General features: G+C 44.1%; 1 protein-coding gene across 1 annotated transcript in view; it reads right to left on the reverse strand.

The window, feature by feature from the left end:
* The window catches only part of NSD2 (nuclear receptor binding SET domain protein 2), a 1,128,833-nt gene that overhangs the window by 987,773 nt on the left and 116,606 nt on the right, over nt 1-24,454 (reverse strand). Inside the window, exon 3 of the mRNA XM_086964209.1 lies at nt 18,385-18,541. Within this exon, the coding sequence (XP_086820335.1) occupies nt 18,385-18,541 (157 nt within the window). The remainder of the gene's footprint in view (nt 1-18,384; nt 18,542-24,454) is intronic.

Consider the following 24,454-nt stretch of genomic DNA (forward strand, 5'->3'; position numbering starts at 1 on the left):
TAAATATACTAAGTTCAACATTAGCAGCACAGAGAAGATGGCACTAATGACTGACAAACAAATGTGAGGTTGTCATCAAGCCCGCTGACAAAGGGGGTCCCATCGTTGTCCAGGATGTCGATAAATACAAGGAGGAGATCCATAAATAACTGAATGATGGAGTCAGCTACCGGAAGTTACCTGGGGATCTATCCAAAGAAATTTCTGTGGAAATATTACAGATTACGCAAACTGGCCGCGACCAGGGTTTTGTCTCTGAACAAGAATTACTTTTTCTAAATGAGAAGAACCCCAAAACACCAACAATCTATACCTCGCCGAAAATACACAAGGATATAACCAACCCACCTGGACGTCCCATCGTGTCCGGGTGTGGCTCAATGCTGGAGCCGCTTTGCCAATACACAGACGTTTTCCTTAAACCCATCGCCGAAAAGACAGACTTACCTACGTGATACCACACAGACCATCAACCTTGTGGATGGCCGCCCTTTCGATCGGATGAATCAACTACTTGTCATTGTTTCACTCTACACTAGCATCCCCCAACAATCGGCACTTGATGCTATGCGGACAACATTGAATCAACGTGAGGCCCTGTCATGATACCCACGGATTTCACCGTCTCCCTTTTCAGGGTTGCGATGATGAAGAATTTTTTTATTTTTCAGGACTGTTTCTACCTTCAAATCAAAGGAGTAGCGATGGGGGCTATCTTTGCCCCGGATTTAGCTATTATTTTTATGGCTGCCTTTGAAAGAGACTTCATCTTTAACGACCTAAACCCTTTACGATCATATGTGTGCTTATGAATGCGCTACATTGACTATAATCTAATTTGGACGGGCAATACACTTGAACTTACATCTTTCCATACGAGGCTCAACCTCAGGTCACAGGATATTCAATTCACATTGCACTCGGATGCAAGATCGATTTCCTAGATCTAACCACCTTTGACGACAATGGCACACTACGGACAACTTTATATCGGAAACCAGCGGAACGGAACTCCCTTCTCCAGTATAAAAGCCACCACCCAAGAGGACTAAGGGATAATTTACTGTATGGGCAGTTACTCCGTATAGGGAGGTACTGCTCTCTGAAGCAAGACTACATGATGGAATCTGAGGATCTCGCCCACAGTCTCATTGAAAGTGGCTACCCCAAGAGACTGGTGAAGAAGGCCAGGAAACGGGCATGGTTTAATCCTAGAGAATCATTACTCCAAGCACATGAAAGACCCAATAATCATGATGGAAGACTGATCTGTGCGACTACATTCTCAAGAAAAAGTAATGCCATTTCAAAGGTCATAAACAGACACTGAATATCATATCCGATGACCTTACAATACAAGCTCCACCCATGCATTCCTTCAAGAGGGCAAAAAGCATTGGGGATCATGTGGTGCGGTCGTTTCTGGAAATACCGGAGCCACCCACAATTCTTTCCCTTTGGAATCTACCGCCCATTGTCACTGCAAGGCCTGTGACACCACGATTCAAACCAAGCAATTCCACTACAAACACAATAAGATCATCTTGAAAACACACACGAATTACAATACAAGTAATGTGATCTACGGGATCCTATGTCCGTGTGACCTGATCTACATAGGTCAAACCCAACAGAAAATCAAAGCAAGGGTGCTACAACACTGTAGCCGGATCCGGTGTGAAGTAACGGGCCCCCATGGTTGAACATTTCAAACAACATGGCCATGCTCCAGAGAGCTTCAAGTGGATAGTATTCGAAAAGGCCACCTTGGGCCCCAGGGGAGGCAATATTGGCCACATACTCCACATTCGTGCATTCAAATGGATGCTGCATTTTGAATCAATCGATAATGGTCTTAATGAAACAGATAGCAGCTACGCCCAACTAGCGACCATGGCACTGTAATCCCCCTAAATTCTCATTCATTTTACTGTGTCCTATATCGAACTGTCCTTGAGTGTCATTCACATGACCCTTCTGGCATCTATACCACCATGTGAGGCAGGTATTTTTCATAGGGCACGTGTTCGGATGTACCTATTGCCTGATACACATTTCAATGACTAATTTCCTTGCCTGATTTGACACCATTGGTTGTTATCCAGCTTTTGACCTTTATGGCATCTGTACAACCCTGTGAGGCAGGTACATGCCATTAGGCCTGCATTCAACTTTACCTATACCAATTGCTTGATATGTGCGTCATATGTAAATCTGATACTATTATGTGCAATCTACCACCCCTAGCATAGGTTTCTTTCTGATACAGTCATTCCAACATATGTAGCAGTCATGGGTTGTCTATTCCATAGCAATTCTAGGAACATATGGCACAGGTACCTGCTATTTGTCCGTTTCTTTCTTCATGCCAGTAAATATGCAATTAACACCCTCTGGGTGCTTACAATTCCAACTGTCGTCATTTCCCGTTTAAACTTTACCATTCAATGTATTTCCGATAATCTGAACTACTATCCTCTTTAGAATCTCCCCCGTATTATACCTAACGCGACTCTTTCCTCTCCCATGTTGCACGCCTTAGGAGTTTTACCAACGTGCACGCGCTTTGGCCGGCCGTCAGTGCCTCCATTTAAAGCCAGCATCACAGGTGCAGCGCCCTCTTTCATCTGGGCGCTACGCTCGGCTAGATTGCAATTCTCTCCAGAGGTATGTCACCCCACCCTCCTCCTGCCCCGCACTCTGACTCCGTGTAATGTCGAGCATCCTGCTCATAATGGTTACCCCGCTGGGGCCCTCTTTTAATGATATGCGGTTCTCTTCCTCTCCCAGAATTTTGCGGGTAGCTGTTGGCATCCCAAATACAGGTGAAGCGACGCTTGCGCCTTCACCCTGCAATTCTTCCTGTGAGTATTAGTTTATTAATGTCAATCATAGCCATCACGGTTCTCTGTGATCCTTAATTAAAGCTTGCATCATTATTGTTTTTCCAGAATCGGCTGACACCCAGGAGCCACTGATCAGAACTTTTGGAAGACTCTTAATTAAACACACGGTACTGAGTTGTCCCCTATTCCCACCATGAACTCTCACGAACATGCTTGACCCACCTTGGGGCTCTATTTTAAAGGTATCTAGTTTTGCTCTAGATCTACTGCCCTACAACCCTCCTCACCCCACGTGTCCTGATGAAGACCCTCCTTTAAGGGCCAACTTGCTCCTACTCATTTAGGGGGTCGAAACGTCGACAACCGGATCCCACCCCAGCTTCCTGCCCAAGCTACAAATAATTTGGCGTTCTTACCTGGAAGCAAGGTCACGTTCTAATACAGTGTTATTCACGCGTTTTCTGTGCCTGGCGCCAATCTTAGCCAGTCTCTTAGTATCTTGCATAGGAGTATTTGTGACCTGTCCTGTTTAATCAATATATTTTACTTTTGCACCACTTTCTACCTTGTTTTCCCTCACCTTGCCCTCCTTCTTTCCCCCTTTGCCTTGGGCACTATGACATGTTGATTTGTGCATTTATGTTATGTATGCTAATTTTAATTGCAGTATTTTGTGATTAAACAACAAATGTACCCCTCACTATTGTTGCTAATTTCTCCAATTCTTATTATACTATTTGCATCTATCCTGGGACCACTCCCTTTTCTTTGGCTTTAAACAGCAAGAGAACTGTGGCAGATTGATTAAAAAAAGAAATCACCACTTCAAAACTTTGGTTGGTTGATAGGCCTAGTATCACATTTAGGATGGTCAGTCAGGACCAGTCTAACTCCAGCAGCAGCGAGTGGTGCAGTTTTGTTTCTGCCACATGCCTATTGAGTCCAAACGGTGGGGGTTACTTCTGATTATATTAGGTTGCTTCTCTCCTGCTCTGCTAATCAGTGCTTAGTTTATAAAAAAGAACAAAGTACTAGTGCCCTCGTCAGAATGCCACTGCAGCTTGCACCTCTAGAGGGGTAAACGGCTGCAAAGGAGGAGACAACGAGGGTGACGTGTAACACCTTGGGAAGAGAAGTATGCCAAAATAAATGTTTGGGATGGAGCAGCAGCTAAAGCACTTACTTCATATAAAAACTATACAATAGTGATATAGGTAGTGTCAGAAGCAAAACATACAACAGATAGAGAGCTGACAGTAGAACTAGGAGTCAGACATACACATACCTGTGTTATCCCTTCCAGCTATGGCAATAGTGTAAAACTCGCAGCAAAGTGAACTCCCGCACCACATACACACTGCCCACCAACGGGAAGCAACTTCCTTCACAAACGCAACAAAGGCTGTACTTTATTACATCTAATCGCATTTATTTAGCATATACTACTTCTGACTAGGTGTTCATAACAGAACCAATTCAAAATTCTGTCATACCCACAAGTAGCAGCAGCCAGTGTAAGCCTCTCTTCCTTGTGAGTGGGGACAGCAGCAACGCAGGCTTCTGTTTAACATACACCTACACCCACCAACTAAGCAGCAACAAAATAACAGAGAGCAATGAAAACTGCTCTCTTACACACACACATACAGAGATGTAGCAGTAGTGCAAGCCTCCCAAACACAACACGGAGAACGAACAAGAACAATTGTTACTTACCTGTAAACCGGTGGTTCTCCAGTATTGGTGTCTTTCATAGATTCACATGCTTGAATATTCCCCGTCGTCGGAGTGGGAGTCCCACGGTAAATAAAATAGCAATAATATAATATATATATATATATATATATATATATATAAAAAAACATATATACTCATATAAAATTAAAAGAAAACCTGAAATATGCAAAAGAAAATTCTTCTCAAAATTCTACACAGGAATGCATGGGAATGGAAAAGACCTAATGCAGCCTATCCTTGTCATTACGTTGGTCCAAACTGCAGCCAATCAGGCGACAGCAGCCCTCTAGAACCTTCTCAGAGCTCCACACCTCAGATTTCGTAGCACAGAGTGACCTAAAAGAGTCTATGAGGAGAAGAGAGCCTCTGAGGAGGGAGGGTCGCTTGTGAATCTATGAAAGCCACCAAGACTGGAGAACCACCTGTTTACAGGTAAGTAACAATTGTTCTTCTCCAGCATTGGGGTGTCTTTCAAAGATTCACATGCTTGAATATAGAATAGTTAGCAGTCAGACTAAAAGACAAAGTTTCCATAGATACAATCCATAACAGAAGACTGAAAACTATATGTGCATAGAACACACACAATTTAAAATATATATATATATATATATGCTCGTGAGTGCTTGGATGCTTTCTGTTTAAAGACTGTGGAATCTGGAACCTTATCCTGAATATAGCGCGACTTGGTCGATAGTCGTGGAACCAGGCACCTCCGGCGGTTTGGCAGCTCGCCAGTTTGAATCGGCAAACAAACAAAGTGAAACGGAGACAGGCGCGCCCCCCGGAAGGACTCAGTGGACCGGCAAGGAATACGCGAGTGGTGGAGCTGAGGAAAGCGGCTTCCTGTAACCCAGGGATCGGAGGGTCTCGGCGGTTCTGGTAAGTCAGCCCGACTCGCTATCACAAACACACGCGCCGTTTTAGGTCCGTGTCTGAACTAACGGGAGCCGGTTTCTGGTGTAGTATTATCCGGTTTGTGGACTTACGATTAAAAAAGCCCACTATCCTTGAAGTTTGAGGGTTTAATTTACTCAGGAACAATCACCAGACGAGCAGGAAAAAAGCTATTAAAATGAGTGAAGAGGAATATGCAGCGAGGGAGCTCGAGGCAGTGAAATTATTCGAGGATTCTGCCCAGTTACGACCGGAGAAAGCGGGGGCGGCTGCACCTGCAAGTAATCCGGATCTAACAAAGAATTTGCAGTCTCTGGAGAAATTGAAAAAAAGAGAAATATCCCGTTGGTGGGAAGTGGCATCATTAAGACGCTATCTTTATGTGAACAGAATTCCGCGGGGGCTCCGCATAATGATTTCCCCCTCATCTGAAAACCCGGATATTGGAATGTTGGAAGAGTGGGCTGAGAATAGTGCTGGAAGCTCTAAAAACATGATGCAGATACTTCTAAAATACGCAGAAAAAGAACGCTTGGAAGTAATCGATAAAATCAAGGAACTGACTGAAATGTTGGAGAAACATGACGATAAAACGAGAATTGAAAAATTCAAGACTGATCTGAAGCCAAAACTTGAAAAATATGAAAAGCGTATCAAAGATAGGAAGGCCACGAAATTTATAAGAGATCGTATTGATTACGAGACCGGGCGAATTTACACATTCGCAAAGAAATTTGATATGGTTCGGCGTCAAAAGATCTTTAGTGGCCAAAACAGTCAACAGACGCCAATGCAAAGTGATGCGAGCTCAGGAACAGGCTCAGAACAAGAATCAGATGACCATAGCCGAAGAGGTCCGAATGATGTACGGCTGCCAGTAACTGATGAGGTCCGTTTTATGATTATGGAACAACAGTCGGACCATCGCGTGGGAAGAGGGAGAGGAGGGGGAAGGGGCCGCAGAAAAGAAGAAAAAGACGAGGGGGGAAGGCTACAGGAGGAGCACAAGGTTGGCAAACAAAAAGATCTCTGCGGTCGAACAGCAAAAAGCAGTAGACATTGCCGATATTGCCAAGAAAGACACAACAATTATTAATCTGAGCTCAGTCCAGTTAACAAGTGATGATGAGACAATCCTTAAGTTAGGGCTCTCCTACTGTGACACTAATGACTTCAATTATCCCAACAGTAGGATAGACCTGTACAAATTCCTTAGGAAACTCAAACTTAGTAAAATGCATGCAACTAAAAAAAAGCAATGCCGTGCTGAGCTCAGCTACGGAATCAAGTACCACGTAGCTTTCCCTCACAGTCCATGAATTACCAGCTTTAACGGACATGATAGCGCTAATGGATGACACATTTGAGGAAGAGAACAATGGGAATTCCGACCTTGGAAATGATTTGTTACTTGAAGACCATACACCATTTAGGGCTACGTCAAAATTTCTTCCACAAACAATGAAAGACAACGTAGACTTATTTGGTGAGAATGTAACTAGAGATTTGAAAAGCTTATACTTGCAAGAAAACCATAAGAAATGCAAGATAAATTTGAGGAAAGCTAACTTCCATAAAACAGTGAAGAAACTTCAAACGGAGGATGGACTTCTGGTGAAACCCTCTGATAAAGGGGGAAATGTGGTTCTCTGGGGAAAAGAACAGTACAAAAAGGAGGCTATGAGCCAGTTATTGGACCACAGCTGTTATAAAAGAATCAGTACCAGGGAATATGAAGATGTCATCAGAGAGTTTTATGGGAGACTGGATCACTGGAAGGAATCCGGTTTACTCAGCTGGGATGAACATAAATACATCAAACAAGATAATCCAGTGATTCCAGTCTTCTATTTGTTACCCAAAATACATAAAAATGCCACTAGTCCACCAGGGAGGCCCATTATCTCTTCATGTGGGAGTCTTTTCGAGAAAGCTTCAAGATACATAGACTATTTCCTGAATCCAATTGTCAGAACACTTCCGTCATACATAAAAGACTCAACTGACTTTTTAAAATGTATTTTTGATATTTGTTGGGATCCTACTACAATGATCCTGTTGACATTAGACATTTCTACTCTTTATACGAGTATAAGACACAATGATGGTTTGAGAGCTTGTGCCCACTACTTGAATAGAAGACCAATACGCCTTGCATCCCAAAATAGGATGATTCTGGAAATCATGGAGTGGTGTCTATCGAAGAACATTTTTCTGTTTGGTAATGATCTGTATATTCAAGAACGGGGCACGGCAATGGGCACCTGCTTTGCCCCCAGTTATGCCAACCTACATCTTGGCTACTGGGAGGAGCAGGTGCTGAGAGGGGGCCCACTCGATCATTGGTCAGAGCACATTCTCTTGTGGGTGCGTTATATCGATGATGTCTTCGTGCTGTGGCAGGGCACGGAGACATCAATCGGCACCTTTATTGAGGAGATCAATCAAAATTCTTTAAATTTGGAATTTGTGGGGAACTTCAGTAAGGTTTCAATTGATTTCTTAGATATTAGGGTCACCCCTTCAAACAATAAGCTAGAGACAACTGTGTTCCGCAAGCAAACTGCGGGTAATTCTATACTGCACGCTGAAAGCGCATATCCAACTGCATTAATAAGGAGCATTCCGTTTGGGGAATATTATAGGGCCAGACGGACATGCAGTAATGATGAGCAGTTTGACACCATAAAAGAAGAAATGACCCAGAGATTCCTTGAGAGAGGTTACAACAAGAAAGTTTTGCAGGGTGCTGCTAGTAAGGCTAAAAACCTAACTAGACAATCTCTACTTTTTGAGCCCTCTAGAACTCGTGTATCGAAGTCTAATCAACAGAACCAGGGCAGCTCTAGGTTTATCACTACTTATAACACCAAACATAAGGATATTAGATCGATATTTAGAAAACATTGGGATTTAATTAAGAACGATCCAGTGCTGGGTTCCAAGATGAAGAAAAATCCAGAGATTACTTATCGGAAATCCAAGTCACTGAAAGATCTAATTGTCCGTAGTGATTTTGAAGACAAACGTAAAAGTGGTGCTGATTGGATGAAGCCAAAACCTGGTTTTAAGAAGTGTTTTAAGTGCAAAGCATGCCTACATGGCATGAATCGCACTGAGTTTAAGACATCCTTCAATAAAACCGTGAAAATTAAGAGCACCATCACTTGCAAAAGTGAATTTGTTGTGTATCTTTTACAATGTCCATGTCCCAAAATTTATATCGGAAGTACAACCCTACCAGTACACCAACGAGTTTTACAGCACAGAAGAGCAATAGTGAACCAGGATAGGTCATACCCTGTGGCTCGACACTTTGAACTCCATCACCCAAGTAACCCCGAAGGTCTGTTATACTCCTGTATTGCAGAAGTCCCGAAAAAGAAGAGAGGGGGAGATAGGAAAGGGGAGTTAAGGAGATTGGAGACTTACTTCATTTTAGAATTTAATTGTAAGGAACCACAGGGTTTGAATGTTGATGAAGACCTATACACCTGCTTGGGTTGACTGTATAAACACAATGAATTATTTCAGAAACCTCGACGATCCTTGAACTGCACTTTTAAAGATCTTTTCATTATGAACTTCCTTTTGGTGAAAATTTCTTGTTGATTTTAATGGTTCAAATCTGAAGTCCTTTCTTTTTGTATTTTCACATACAGAAGTGATTTTATTCTTGAATGAAGGCTCTGGGAGAAATCTTTTACAATGTAGTAATGCTGTCTTTGGTTCTGGGATATGCACTGCCACTTTGAAATAATGCTTTTGACTGTGCAATTTGAGTGGAATGTTTACATTTATAAAGTACTGTACTTTGATGCAAAAGCACTTGCACTTTCTAATGAGACCAAGGAATTCCTCCAATGTTATGTAATTATTTATCATGGGAGGATGGTGTGTAGATATGAATTCTTGTAATGTATACAGCAATATTTGCACTTTATTTGAGATATTTAGTACCTCTTGAGCACTTGCACTTTGGCATTTTTCATGTGCAATATCCAGTCAATTTGTTTACAGAATTTATCTGTTGACTAATGCACTTGCACTTTATGTTTTAATAGGGTAGAATTGTTTGACAGCATTACCACTAGTATAACTCTCGCATGGTGTAGTTTGATCATTAGAGCCAGGACGAATTCTCATGAGACTAGACTGTGCTAAATTTAATACAGCGACTTTCTTTGGCTATATATATGACTAAGGACAACAACTTTCCTCCCACATAAAAGAAAGGGATATGCTCGATTGAAATAGGCACTTGCCTTATTTTAAATGCACAAACATAAGAATTCTCGGTTTGCATAAGGGAGCTATTACGTTTCTGTTGAATGAAATATGCCCTTGCACTTTGTAAATTGTGAACGTTAAATTTAATAGAGAGTGATACACATATGTTTATATCTCTTAATTTTGAGCATTTTTTAAATTATCCCTTTATGAATGCTTTACTGTGGGAGGTCCGTTACTAAGATAATCACTTTGATATCTACATGTTTGAGAATGTCAAGATGGCCGCTGTGTTTACTCAAACAGTGTTGTACCATGAGTCCTTTTACTGTTTTAATCACCCTGTGTGTGTGTGAAAAGGAAAGCTCAGACCAACGCAAAAACATTGTGATCAAGGGAGCTTGACTCCCGAAACGCGTTGATGGTACATGCTTAAATAATTAACCTTTTGACAAAAACCTGCTCGTGAGTGCTTGGATGCTTTCAGTTTAAAGACTGTGGAATCTGGAACCTTATCCTGAATAATATATATATATATATATATATATATATATATATATATATATATATATATATATATATATATATATATATATATATATATATATATATATATATATATATATATATATATATCCCCAATTAAACAGTCATAAATCATATGGAAACTAATAGGAGGAGGGTAGAACAGAGGCTCACCTTATTAAAAAAAGATTACGAAGCACAGCTTGTCCTACTGCGGTATCCCCTTCATTCATGGCACGCAGGCAGTAATGTTTCCTGAACGTGTGCCTGCTGGACCACGTGGCTGCTCTGCAAATCTGATGCAACGGAACACCGGCAAAAAGTGCAGTAGAAGACGCCATGGATCTGGTGGAATGGGCCCTTACTGCAGACTGCAAAGGTTTGCCTGCCTTATGATGGCAGAAAGCAATAGCCGTGGACACCCAGCGGGCTATTGAAGGTTTAGTGAATGGACGTCCCCTTTGAAAGCAGCCGTAGGCTACAAAAAGTTGATCCGATTTGCAGAACTGGGCTGTTCTGCTGATGTAGAACTTCAAGCACCGCTTAATGTCTAAGGAATGCAAGCGTTGTTTCGCAGGAGACTGCGGGTTAGCAAAGAAAGACCTCAGGTGATGTACTTGAGGTCCGCTTTATGAATTGGTTCAAATGGTGCATTCATTAATTGTGATAAGACAATGTTAAGGGGCCACGCAAGAGGAGGACGCCGAACTGGTGGAAATTTGCGAAAGAGTCCCTTGAAAAATTGGCGTATTATCCTAGAGGAACATAGGGAGGCGGAGCCATCGTGGCAGAAGCGTGAAATTGCCGCCAGAAAAACTCCTAAAGTAGCATGAGACAATCCAGACTGAGTTAGTTGAAAAAAGAAAGGGAGGAGCTCAGCGGGCGTGGCACGCAAGGGATGCACGCCGGTCTCAGCACACCAATGGCAAAAGCGTTTCCATTTCAACTTGTAAGTCTTTATAGTTGATGGAGCTCTGCCCTGAGCAAGGATGTCTCGATACTCTTGAGGAATGTCTAGATGTGCAAATTCACAGTGCTCAGGTTCCAGGCTGATAAGCTCAGAGAAGAGGGGTCCGGATGGTAGACTAGGTCCCTGTCCATGGAAAGAAGATCCATCTGAGGATGAAGGATGTGCTCGCATTGAGACAAAAGGAGCAGCTCCGAGAACCACGCCTGCCGTGGCCACCTGGGAGCAATGAGAAGGATGTGGCAGGGTTCTCTCCGTATCTTCCAAAGCACTCTCGGCACCAGAGGGATTGGAGGAAAGGCGTAAGCAAACAGATTCGACCAATTCATCAAAAGGGCATTGCCCTGTGACCCTTTGTGGGGATGCCAGCTTGCGTAAGCTGGGCATTTGCGGTTTCCTGGAGTTGCGAAGAGGTCCAGCGCTGGGCGACCCCAGCGACGAAAGATCATATCGAGTGTCAGCTGATGTAGTTCCCACTCGTGGGCTGATGATCGGGATCTGTTTAGGGAATCCGCCAGAAGGTTGGACAACCCCGGAGGATGAACTGCAGTGATTGGATGATTGAGTGACCAGTCCCAAATAGCCTGTGCCAGGCGGGAGAGCACCGGAGACTTCGTTCCGCCCTGCTTGTTTATGTAGTGCATGCAGGTTGTGTTGTCTGTCTGTATGAGGACAGACTCTCCTTGCAGCACAGGTTGAAACTATCTTGGGGCTAGGAAAATAGCCATGAGCTCCAATTTGTTGATGTGCCAAGCAGTTTGGTGTAGAGTCCATTTTCCTTTGATGGACAGGTCTTGGAGGGGAGCCCCCCAACCTTCCAGAGATGCGTCCGTAGTCAGCGTCAGATCTGGGGTGTTTAATAGGAACGACATTCCTGCTGCCAGATGTAGTGGCTGTGCCCACCATTTGAGCGCTGTTCTCATGCGGGCCGTGACACAAATCTGATCGTTGAAGGACCCGGTGACTTGACGCCATTGTCTGTCCAGTTCCTCCTGAATGGGTCGTGCACATAGTCTGCAATGAGGGATGAGAGCGATGCACGAAGAAGCCATCCCTAAAAAGGACTTCAACAGTCAAACTGAAATGCACCGTTTTGACAGAAGAAGAAACACCAGGCGTGGAATCCTCTGTTGACGTTCCAGGGAGACCAAAGCCTTTGCCAGCGTGGTGTCCAGTGTAGCTCCTAGGAAATCTTTGCAAGTTGCAGGATGCAATTGGGATTTTTCCAGGTTGATGGACAGACCGAAGGAACGAAATACCCTCTGACAAATGGAGGTATGGTGCAACAGTTGCGACTAGGACTGCGACTTCAGGAGGCAGTCGTCGAGATATGGGAATATCTGGACACCTTGAAGGCGAAGGAAAGCCATGACCGGAGCCAATATCTTGGTAAAAACTCGGGGGCGGGCCGGAGGCAAAATGGAAGGACCTTAAACTGCAGGTGCCCCACCTTGAATCGTAGGAAGTTCCAATGACCTGGGAGTATAGGGACATGGAAGTAGGTGTCTCGGAGGTCGATGGTTGCCATGAAATCTCCGACCGAGAGCAAACGCAAGAATCTGCAAGCGTTAGCATACGGAAGGATTGATCATTGAGATATTGATTGAGTGCTCTCAAGTCCAAAATGGGTCTCCATTCTCCGTTCTTCTTGACGATTAGGAAAAAACAGGAATAGAACCCCTTTCCACTGAGACCTTGGCACTACTTACACCGCACCCTTCTGAATCAGAAGGCGAACCTGATGAAATAGTTCTTTGAGGTGCGAAGGTGGCAGTCCGAAAGGTGGCGTCGGAGGAGGTACTTCGTCGAATTCCAATGCATGGCCCTTTTCTACAATGTCGAGTACCCAACGGTCCAATGTAATGGAGGACCATTGAGAACCAAACAGATTCGACCGCCAATTTTCAGATTGAAAGGCAAGTCATTGACGCTTGTTGGAAGTTCCCCTGTAAGTGGACTTTCCTCTATAGGTCTTGGCAGGCTGCTGACGAGAAGATTGTTGTCGGTTTCCGGAGAAACGCTGGTTGCCTTGGTTATAGGAGCAATATTGATTGTTTCCTTCTCGAAAATTGGAGGTAGTGCCTTGTCCTCGAGCACCTCGAAAGGGCTGTTTCTTAAATTGAAGGGTACCTAAGGCACGTGCAGTGTCTTTCTTTATGGATTGCAACGCTTCGTCAATGTGCGCTCCAAAGAGTGATTCGCCGTCATATGGCATATCTAGAATTCTCGTTTGAACTGCCTGCCGAAAAGAGGTCGAGCGCAGCCAACCTTGCCGACGTAAGACGGCCGCTCCAGCAAGTTGCCGAAAACCAGTGCAGGCCACATCCACTGCACAATCAATTAATTCTTCGGATGCTCTCTTGCCTTCTTGCAGAAGCTGCAGCGCTTCCGCCTTGGAAGCATCTGGAAGCAACGCCACATAGGCGGACATATCTGCCCAAATTTGACGGTCATAGCGACCTAAAATGGCCATAGCATTAGCCACTCGCACAGTAGTAGAAGACATTGAGGAAAACTTGCGACCTATTGCATCAAGACGTCGGCCCTCACGGTCTGGAGGAGCGGTGATAGTAGATGCTGGATTTCGCGATCCTCTCCGAGCCGCCTGCGCAACAGAATCAGGCTTAGGCTGGCCCGTAAGGCATGCAGGAGATCCCACCGGCGCCTTATATTTCTTTTCCAATCTTGGTAACTGTGCTGGTAAAGAGTTTGGCGTCTTCATAAGTTTCACCCCTTCTGCCCAGATGAAATCTATAATTGGGACAGTATGAATCTCTTTAAACGGTTGGTTTTTAAAGTCATAAAGGAAACAATCTTCCTCTCTCTGGACTCGTGGTAACTTGAAACGTTGTGCCGCCTTGTCCATTAATTGATGGAAGCTTGCAATATCCACCGGAGGAGAATCCCCTGGCGTCACCTGAGATGGGGATGGTGTCTGTGCACGATAGTCATCCCACTCCGGATCCTCATCACCATCCACATCCGAAACTTCTCCATCCTCACGCTCTGGAGGGTTCTCATAGTCCTCATCAGGATAAAGAGTTGCATGAACCTGAACTGATGTGCTTCTATGAACAGTAACAGGCGGTGTAGGTTGCGAAGGAGCGGTTGAAGGCTCTGTGATCGGGTTCAAGACCGATGGAACAGTTGACACCTGTGGTGATGGCGGGAAACGCAGATTGTAATCATCCAACATGCTTTGGAGGCTTGAAATCCTTGACAAAGGCAACATCGCAGCAGGCATCTGAGACTGTACTTCATGATATTGGCCATACTGCTCTTCTTCATCATTACTGAAGTCCTGGAACCTTACATTCAAGTCTGAAGGACTTTGAGCCTGGCCGTCAGACTCCTGGTCCGAGTCTGTAGCGAACAAAGGCAAAGTGGTCTGATTTGCAGGAAGACAGCGGCAACAAAGGCAGTGAGGCAAATGTAGAAGTAGCCATCGAAACTGCATCTAGCGACCTTGTAGACGGCAATTTATCCGTCGACGGAGCCATCTGAGTCATAGACGACGCAATGGATTTCTTTGAGGAAGCGGTCATCGAAATGGTCGTCGACGAGGACATAGTCGACGGAGACGTCAGCAGTGGAGCCGTCGATGGAACCCTCATATACGTAGCTGTCGACGGAACCTTTAGTTTTAACTTTTTCGTCGACGAAGTCGCCGACTGAGCAGTCGCCGACGGAGCAGTCGCCGACGGAGCAGTCGCCGACAGGATAGCCGTCGACGAGACAGAAGAGGACACTCTCGTCGACGGGACAACTGTCGACGGAACACTCGTCTAAGGCGTCGACGAAATCAACATCTTCAAGCCTTTCGTCGACGACGATCGGACTGTCGTCGACGGAGGTCTTTTCGTCGACGAGGACGAAATTGCGATTACTGAAGACACAGACTTGGAACTGAGAATGACCCTCATCGATGACGTCGATGCAGGGGCTGACGACGATCCAGAAGCAAGCGTCGTTGTGACGGTCGTCGTCTACTTTGATCCAGAGACAGCCATTTTCGTCGACGGAACTGTAGCCAACGTCGTCGATGGAAAATCAGTTTTCTTCATAGAAAAACTGGAAGTAGAAGCAGAAGGAGCCTGAGAGCCAGGTCTCGTGGGCCCAGCAGTGGTAGGAAGTGGGGAAGACACCACAGGGGTTAAGGAGAGAAACATCCTTTTCTTTTTCAAAAATGGAGAAGGCACCTCCTGCACGCTACCACGCTTAGAAGCTGCTTTTGAATGGCCTGAAATGAGACTTTCAGCATCAGAAAGTATATTGTCTTTATCCTTTAATCTCTGGAGCCAGAGTAGTAAACGGCCTTCACTATTTTTTAAAGTCTTTGTGGAGAAAGTTCTACAGAACTTACAACTTCCCACCTCATGGTCCGGCTAAAGACAGTAAATACACTTACTGTGTGGGTCCTCATGAGAGCCTTAACTTTCCACAGGATGAAAAGGCGATGAAAAGAGACTTCTTACTAGTAGACATTACAGAGAACAGGAAAAAACCTGAAGAGAAAACTGAGCAGAGCTCAGTGAGACTCCCTTACACACGACGTGCGGTAGAAAATCTGAGGTGTGGAGCTCTGAGGAGAAGGTTTTAGAGGGCTGCTGTCGCCTGATTGGCTGCAGTTTGGACCAACATAATGACAAGGATAGGCTGCATTAGGTCTTTTCCATTCCCATGCATTCCTATGTAGAATTTTGAGTAGGCAATCTATGCCTCTTTTGCATATTTCAGGTTTTCTTTTAATTTTATATGAGTATATATGTTTTTATATATATATATTTGGTATATTATTGCTATTTTATTTACCGTGGGACTCCCACTCCGACGACGGGGAATATTCAAGCATGTGAATCTATGAAAGACACCCCAATACTGGAGAACAGCACTGCGGGCTTGATCTTACATACATACACACAACACACACACGCTCACCGCGCCAGCAGTGCAAACCTCACTCGCCCACAACACAGAAAACGGGTGGGAATAATACAGGCTTCTCTCACACACACCAAACGGCAGCAGTAGCTTCTCTCTCTCTCTCTCTCTCTCTCTCTCACCACACATGGAGCAAGCTTCTCTCCCTCTCTCACACCACACAGGGAGCACTAATGCCATATTTCACAAACAAGTAGAGAGCACGGGCTGTTCCTGTGAGACCGTGACACGGAAGGCACAGCCAACCTTTGAACTGGTTTCAGCATGGATGAGAATGTGCCTAAAGTCTGCTTAGAAGGAAAGTTGTAATTTTATGAACGACGTGAAGTTCAGATCAAGATCACTCACTGAATATTCTACTTGTGCACGCCGCGGCGGATTCCTCAGCACTGCCGCTGGGCCCTTCTGCCAGTCTGGGAACCGTTCCAATCTCCCACTGGGGAAGGGAGGCAGGGAAAGCGAAAGCACGCCGCCATGCACGCCTATGGAGAAAAAAAATAAGCGTGCATGTGCACATCCCTACGCTAATTGAAGTAAAAAAAGATGGTGTCTGGCTGTCCACATGCGCGTGCATTTTCCTGTCCGTACGCGTGCATGTTTAGCTTTGTGGATGACTAGAGCAGCCATCTTTGTCCACCTGTACGCTCGTGCATTCAGCTTTGGCTCAATCGATTGCAAAAGTCCTTGCATGGCAAGAGCAGCGCATGCGCTGTTCTCGCTACGCGAGACCTAAAAAAGTCCCAACAGGGTTGCACCATTTTCCATTGAAAGAAATGAACAGTGCAGTTTAAGATCAGGTACTTGTTGAGATGGTGCATTAGAAGTTAGCTTTGCTTTTGCAGGATTTCAAGACCTTGTTTTGTCAGAACAAATTTATAACCCTACGAACAAGTACTAAGTGTCCACTTATCCCCTTTTTTTTTTAAAGGCGGTCTAACCTTCAAAAGTGAGCTGCTTTATAGGCTGAGAAATAAACTTGAGAACTTGACACACAAGGTTGGGGTGCCTCTAGCGGACCTTAGATTTAGCCAGTTAAAACAACCAAGAGAAAGATAAAATCCCACCAAGCTGTCATTATCCTAGATCTCATTATCAGTACATGTCAGCAGACAATGAAAATGTGCTCAATCTCATGTTTAGAGGAAGGTTAATCAAGGGTGAACAAGATGGGCAGTATTTACTTGAAATGCTGTCAAACAAAGGAGGAAGAAACGAAGAAGAGCTAATTTATTTAGTCATCCTTTCTTTAGTGTTCGAGATGCACAGAAAATGGAGTACCTAAGGATTAGCACGGTACTGCAGCCAATACTGTAGGGAGAAAGTCCTATCCTTGTGAGGTTGCATATTTAGCTGAGGATTGTACTATTTTGGTCAAATCATGTTCTGACAAAACCTTGCAGCTACAATAAACTCCAAAATTAATCCTGCTTTCAATAGCAATGAAAGAGGGCCTAAAGGATTATAGGCAAAATTGTATAAGTTTGCAATGGGTCTACCAGAAGTTTAGCCTATTCCATAGTGCTCAGTGGAAGATCAGTGGTGGTAGCTGTGACATTCCTCTGTAGTGATCTAATTTCTTCATAAGATTTTATTAGATCTAAGGAACTGCCAGTAGTCATGCTTTGGGATTAGGTGTTTTCACACTAGGATGTACAAGTAGGTCCAATAGAGAAAAGTGTTGAAGGATATAAAGAGTTGATTGTACCACCTTCTGGATATTACCAGGTTCGTTATTGGAGTTAGTCCAGATACAGTATTATCAGCTCTTTAACATGCTATTCTGGTAAAAACAGATGAAAAATATCAAATATTATATATCATATGAGACATAAAGGCTTTAAAAACACAATTCAACAATAGAAGCATATGCAATTACAATCTTGTCAGTATAATTACTGATTTCTTTAGCAACATTATGGATCCTAAAAACAAGAAGAAAAAAATACTACGGATTGCACTTTACCTTCCCCCAATTTTTAAAATCTGTTTTTATTGAATTTTTATTAAGTGTACGTGAGCTATGCAGTTATTGCATTGTGAAGTTGCTTGTTACATAGAACTTCTGGCGAATGTATCGATATTATGCAAACATTCAACAGTTATCATTGGTTCGCCGTAACATTTTCAGTCACAGCTTGTATTGCTCATCATCATCTACAAATGGTAAACCACCACTCCTTTTACATTCTCCCAATATTATAAACTTGGCTGGAAGCAGAAATCTCTTGACATTATACCAACCTTTCAGTCTGGTGTGTCTTTCAAGAACAGGATCAATGGAAACCATGCACGGCCACCAAGGGTAACCAGACACTTTGGCCCACACTACATCTCCAACACTATACTTCACAAGAGGTTCCATGTCATCATCCACAGACTTCTCCATTTCCGCAGAAACCTTTAGAGAGAAAAATGAAGATAACACAGATATAAAACAAGTCACGCTGACAGGTTAAACATTAATTGACAGGCCATAAAGGAATAAAAATCCGAGCAAAAACTGCTGCTGTGGTGTTTCCAGTATACTTAGTCCTTGTTCTTTCCCCTTCATTAGCTCTTATTTATCCGCCGCCACAAGCAGAAATAGAAAATTCTTCCCCATAAAGAAAACTGCCTTTTCTAACATTTCAGTGGAATCCCAGTGTTCTCTGCATGTCTAGACCCAGCTCTTACCAGGGTGTCCCCAATTGTAGTTATCCAGTGCCTACATGTTCTTTCTCACATTTATTTTGGCGATGGGATTACAGGATGTTGTGTAGACAGCAGAACACGGACTAAAAAAACAGCATGAAATGTTTCCTTACTCTGCCATTCTGCACTACGTTGCGCTGTATTGTTAAATGGTGTAGTCATTCATATGCCTGGAAGGAAGAAATTTTATTTCAGAGATTATCTTTTATACCTGTGTTCTAGTGAAAGGAGTTTGAAGTGGCAGACTGTGGGAGAAGATGGCGGCCAGCTAGCAAGCCCGGTCGGGAGCTCTGAGCCAGCCAAATTCAAATGATCCACGTGTGGTAGCTGAAAGGCACCTCCCCCTCTACCACCACCACCACCCCCCCCCCGGCAAAATTTAGCACAGAGACAAAACAATTTTTTTTAAAAAATAAATAAAGCGTGAAAAACGTACAGCCGGGAAGCAGGGCGGACATGGAGCCAGGCGGAGGAGAGCCAGGGAAGCGACCAGGACTGCGGAGACCGTGGCGCCTGGAAGGAGGCGGTGGCAACGAGCAGAAGAAATCGCAGCGTGCAGCAGCAGCAGGAGGGCCGCCACTAGAGTGCCGTTCCAGGGGAGAACCTCTGTGCAGGCAGAGTCAAGCAGGGACAGTAGACACCATGCCTCAGACAAGGGAGTCAGGAGGAGGAAGAGGACAGCGGCGAGGATGCAGAGGGGTAAGTGAAAGAGACTTGGTCTGGGCCAGGAGGGGAGGGGGAAGCCTGTGTTCTCAAACCCCGAAAGGCACAGAGTTTTCAATAAGTGAAGGGTGAGAAGAGTAAATTATTTCTTTTCTGTTCTCCTCACTCTGCAATAAAAAATATCCAGACAAAGGGGGGCCCACAGGGAAGGGCTGCCGCCTCAGAAGCAGGGGGCTGACCAGCAAGCCCTCCCAAGACCCGCTTAAAGAACGAAGTAATATAGGCCTCACATGCACAAAAAAAAGGGAAAACCCACACCTCAGACAGCCTTTTGCCCCTTTGTCCAGGGCAAGCCGAATAAAACTGGGGACACCTGGCCTAGGCTCAACCCTAAAAGTTACCTAAAAGTCACGCTCTCCCGGAGATCATACTTTAAAGTCCAGGAAAGGTAGGAGGTCAAAGAAACTGTAGAATAGAGAAAGGGGCAACAGGAAAAATGGAGGGTAACAGGTACCGAGCCCTGGAATTATCGGAGTACCAGGGAGCGGATGTAGAAGGCCAGACCCCAGGCACAACCAGGCCGCAGCCAGTAGAACATCATAGCCAGCTACCGCAAAACAGTGCAGAGAAGATAATGGAGGCCTTTTTAGTAGAAATTAGGACAAACTTTGCAATGTCAGAAAGGAATCAAATTAAAATACTACGTACTGTGAAGCTCTTGACCAGACAATTAATGCCTTAATGGAGAGAGTCACAAGTTGGGGCAGTAAACAGCATAAACAAAAAAGTGGAAGCGAATCAAAAATAAATAAAACTCCTAAATACCTCAAAAGTAGAAATCAGGGAGAAAATAGAAATTCTGGAAAACCAAGCCAGAAGAAATAACCTGAGGGTGCTTAGTATACCAGAGGCTCTAGAAGGGGAGGATATTAAAAAATTCAAAATCACGTTGCTCAAAGAGATATTCCCCTAGGCAAAGGCAAGCGATCCAGTGGCCGACATCCAAAGAGTACACCGCGATCCATTTGGAAAAGTTCAAATGAGAAAAAACCCAAGAAAAATACTAAAGTGTAGTTCCTATATTCCCAATAGGCTCTGCGCATTAGAATAACAAACAGCAGTGTAGACGTAGGACTGAGGTCATCTAGGTCTCTACTGACTATGTAAGACTTAATTAGTTTTGCCAGCTAGCTCCGAGGTCACTGGAAACTTTCTCGAATGAATAGGGAGGGGTTAACTTCCCAGATTTAGATAAGGGATTAGCTTCTGACAACCATATAACATGACAACTTTGCTCCCCCAGAATAAGGAGCATATCTCCAGAGTCGTGTGAAAACAATAGACAGCTATTTCACTCAGTCAATCGTGCATGCTTAATTTCACCAGAGTGCAGAGAAATAGAGAGACTGGCGCAGGGGGGTGGAATTCATATCGCCCGACGCCCGAGACATGTTGGTTTCTGTCAAGGGCAAGAAGATTTAATGTGGATTTTGCCCGACGGACAACTAGATATTAACTAACCATAAGCAGGATAAAGCTGTTGCACTCTGGTGTACACAGACAGTCACAAAAGCATAATGAAATTCAATCAGCATGGGAAAAGTATCAAGACCTGTAATGGACTAGAAGCCCAAGATTTTAGCCGGACATTTGCCAAGGAAATACTTTAAAACTACTCAGCAGGAAACTGCATTCTTGCTGCGAGGGTGTGTTTAGGGCCAGGCACTGTTTAGCTATTGGCTGCGATGCGCCACACACTGTTCGTGAGGCAGTGAAGGAGGGAGAAGACAATGCAGTTTCGTATAATTCATCTTCAGAAGCAGCTGGTAAGAGGCTGGGAGGGGTTCTCGCCACACCAAATCTCGTTGCTCACAGCTGACATGTTTATGACAGAGTTTCCTGCCTGCCTCCCCTTAAAGCTTGCACCTCGTGGATCTGACGTCTGTGCCCCCTTTCAGCTATTAGTTCCCAGAGGGCCTCTGATGCCTGCTCTCGTTGGTGTTTTCTTGCACTCGGGTTCCAATATCCGCCCCAGGCCTGATGGAGGGGTTTCCTTCTTACCCTCCCCATCAGGCTTCCTATCAACATGGCTCGTGTCACATAACGCACTTGCGCTCATTCTTTCCCCTCAAACCCATCTCTCACATATTTGCTCCTGCCAGGCTTCTGATGTCCAATATTCAGACTAAGGGAAACATGCAGTGTGTCAGATCGATTTATGTATTTACACTTCTGTGCTTGGGGGCCTAGGTTTGTGTGCAAGGGTATATGGATATAGTCACTGCAGCACAGTCACTCACAATCTGTCATTTGAAAGCTATTTATTTTCTCTACAAGTGCCAAAATAAGTGAACGCCACTACCTGCACTAACAGGCACATGCATCAATCTCGGCATTTGCGATTCCTTTATTGCGATTTATAAGGAATCGCAATTAAGGAATCGCAAATGCCTATGCATCAACAAATCGCTAAATAAATTGCGATTCCTTAGAATTCCTTATTTGCGATTAGCATTTTGCGAATCGCAATTAAGGAATCCCTTCCCATTCATTCCTATGGGCCTAGAGGCCCATAGGAATGAATGGGAAGACAATCTCAATTTGCGATTCGCAATTAGCTAATCGCAAATTGAGATTGCGATTTCAAGGGTGCAGGGGTGTCCAAAGGACACCCTGTTGCACCCCTGAAATCAAACAATGCACATATGTTGTGTACACACATGCCCTAAGGGCATGTGTGTGCACAACATGAAAGTTAAAAATATGAACGAAATTGCATATTTCTAGCCTTTCGCAAAATTACCATGAGGTCCAACCTCATGGTAATTTTTTCTCTCTAATTGCGAAATCGCAATTTTTTTAAGTTTCATGCATTGCTTTTAAGGAATCGCAAAATTGCGATTCCTTAAAAGCAATCGCACTTTAAAAAAATCGCTAAAATAGCGATTTCTTCACTTTTAGGTTGATGCATCCCAAATAGTAATTTGGGAATCGCAAACGGCCGAATTTTGCGATTCGCACCGTTTGCGATTCCCAAATCGCTTGATGCATGTGCCTGTAAAACTCTTAAACCAGCAGGCCATCAGCCGTCAACCAGCTGTCAAGCGGGCCCACATCTCCAATATAGGCTACATTTCTCCATTCTTCCCTGAACAGAGAGCGTATGGAACCTGTCTGTTTTTCCCCTGTGTTGATTCCAGAAGGCAAGTCCACCTTCCTAATAGCACTTAATGCAACTGCTTGATATCATGCACTGACCAGGCAACAGGATAAACCATTTGGGAAGTGTTTTGCTGCATGGTAGGCCTGCTGAATGTGTTTGCTGCAGTGTGCCTGCGTGTATTTGTTTACAGGGTTCGCATATCTGTAGTTACGTGCTATCAGCAGATTGTGTAGGGTAGAATTGTGCACATTTGGAAGGTGTCTGTTTGTCATTGCAATGTTGAGTGTATGTGTGGTACACGTGTCTCTGCATTGGGTTGTGTGTATCAAAGTGGGAAGGTGTGTGCATGTACGTACCTCAAGGTCTGTCTCTGTGTCGGAGTATGTGTCTGCAGGGACTTTCTCTGCATACTCTGTGTCTGTGCAAGGGGGTTTGTGTTTTTCAATAATGTGTGCTCTGTTCCAGGGTGTGCGTATCAGTGCCAGGATGTGTGGGTGTCACTCCCAGAGTGTGTCTGTCTCTACAGGGAGGGTTTGTGTGTCTGCCAGGGAAACTTTGTCTCTAGTTGGGTACTGTGTCTTAAGGGGGGTGTGTGTGTCTCTCAAGAAGTGTGCATCTGCCGTGTCATGTGTGCAGGGTCTCATGTGTGTCTGCAGGGTTTCATGAGTGTCTTCACTATTGTGTATGTCTCGGAAGGGCTCGTGCATCTGTGCAGTGGCAGTGTGTGTTTAGTGGCCTTCTGTGTCTGAGCAGTGGGTTTGTGTGTGCAGTCCGAGGGATACTGAGTCACAGTGCTACTACTGGGTTAAGGCAGGACTACAAATGGCCTTTGACTGTATTGCAGAGATGACTTTCCAATGTTCCTTAGGGCTGGTGAATAAAATTCACCTATAATCAAGCTGTTCACATTTTGGCCCGATATATTACTCTGAAGCAAATTGGCTTCAATGTACCCAAATATTTTGCTGTGAGAAAAGGGGACAATCTTATGAATTGGAAATAATGTGCTTCAAAATCATATTGCAGAGATCATAGTTTATAAAAAGCATGAAGTGCTGTGAGCTATCTTCAGGCTCTTCAATCACTGACCAACCGAGACAACACAATTTAATATTAAATTCCAATTTTTTTTTCTTTTTTTTGCTTTGACTGGTTCTCACCTACATCATTTATTTCTCTCCATTTGTTCTACTAATTCAAACTGTTACTGAAAAATCCTATATTAATAGAATTTATTAGCTACTCCATAAGTGAGCTCCCTCAGTCGTATTAGTGACTACGAGAGGGATTATTTTTTCTCTTATAGAATCTCCATGTGCTTTTCTCACAGCTGTAATTGTTGTTATAGCCATCATTCAGAGCACCTTCAACTAGCGATGGGGGAAAAAATGTTTCATCTCCGGGAGAGTGAATTCACCTAAGTAGTCAAGGTGTGAGAGGGCTTCAACTTTGCCCATAAGCTCCTCAGTTGTGAGGGAGCTTTTTGAAGCTCCCCTTACAGTATAGAGTGAATGAGAGGTTATTAATCCTCCCCTATTAGCCCTCTTTTCTCTAGGTGGCTTTAAAGGAGAACCTTCCATTTCTCTTAAAGTTATCCCAGCATAATGGAGGCATGTGTGGAAATTTTCCAGTCCCTCCTCAGTGAACTCCCCTATATGCCAAGAATGGCTGAGAGAGATAATCGTATAATTACTGGTTCAGCCCCCTCATCTTCCTCATGCACTTTCAAAGGGCCACATTAAGTCAAAGTAATTACGCAGGTTTATTTCTGTATCAACCTGTCCTTTTTGTGAA

The sequence above is a fragment of the Lissotriton vulgaris genome, chromosome 3_2, assembly GCF_964263255.1.
Source record: "Lissotriton vulgaris chromosome 3_2, aLisVul1.2, whole genome shotgun sequence".
In the NCBI taxonomy this organism is placed as follows: domain Eukaryota; kingdom Metazoa; phylum Chordata; class Amphibia; order Caudata; family Salamandridae; genus Lissotriton; species Lissotriton vulgaris.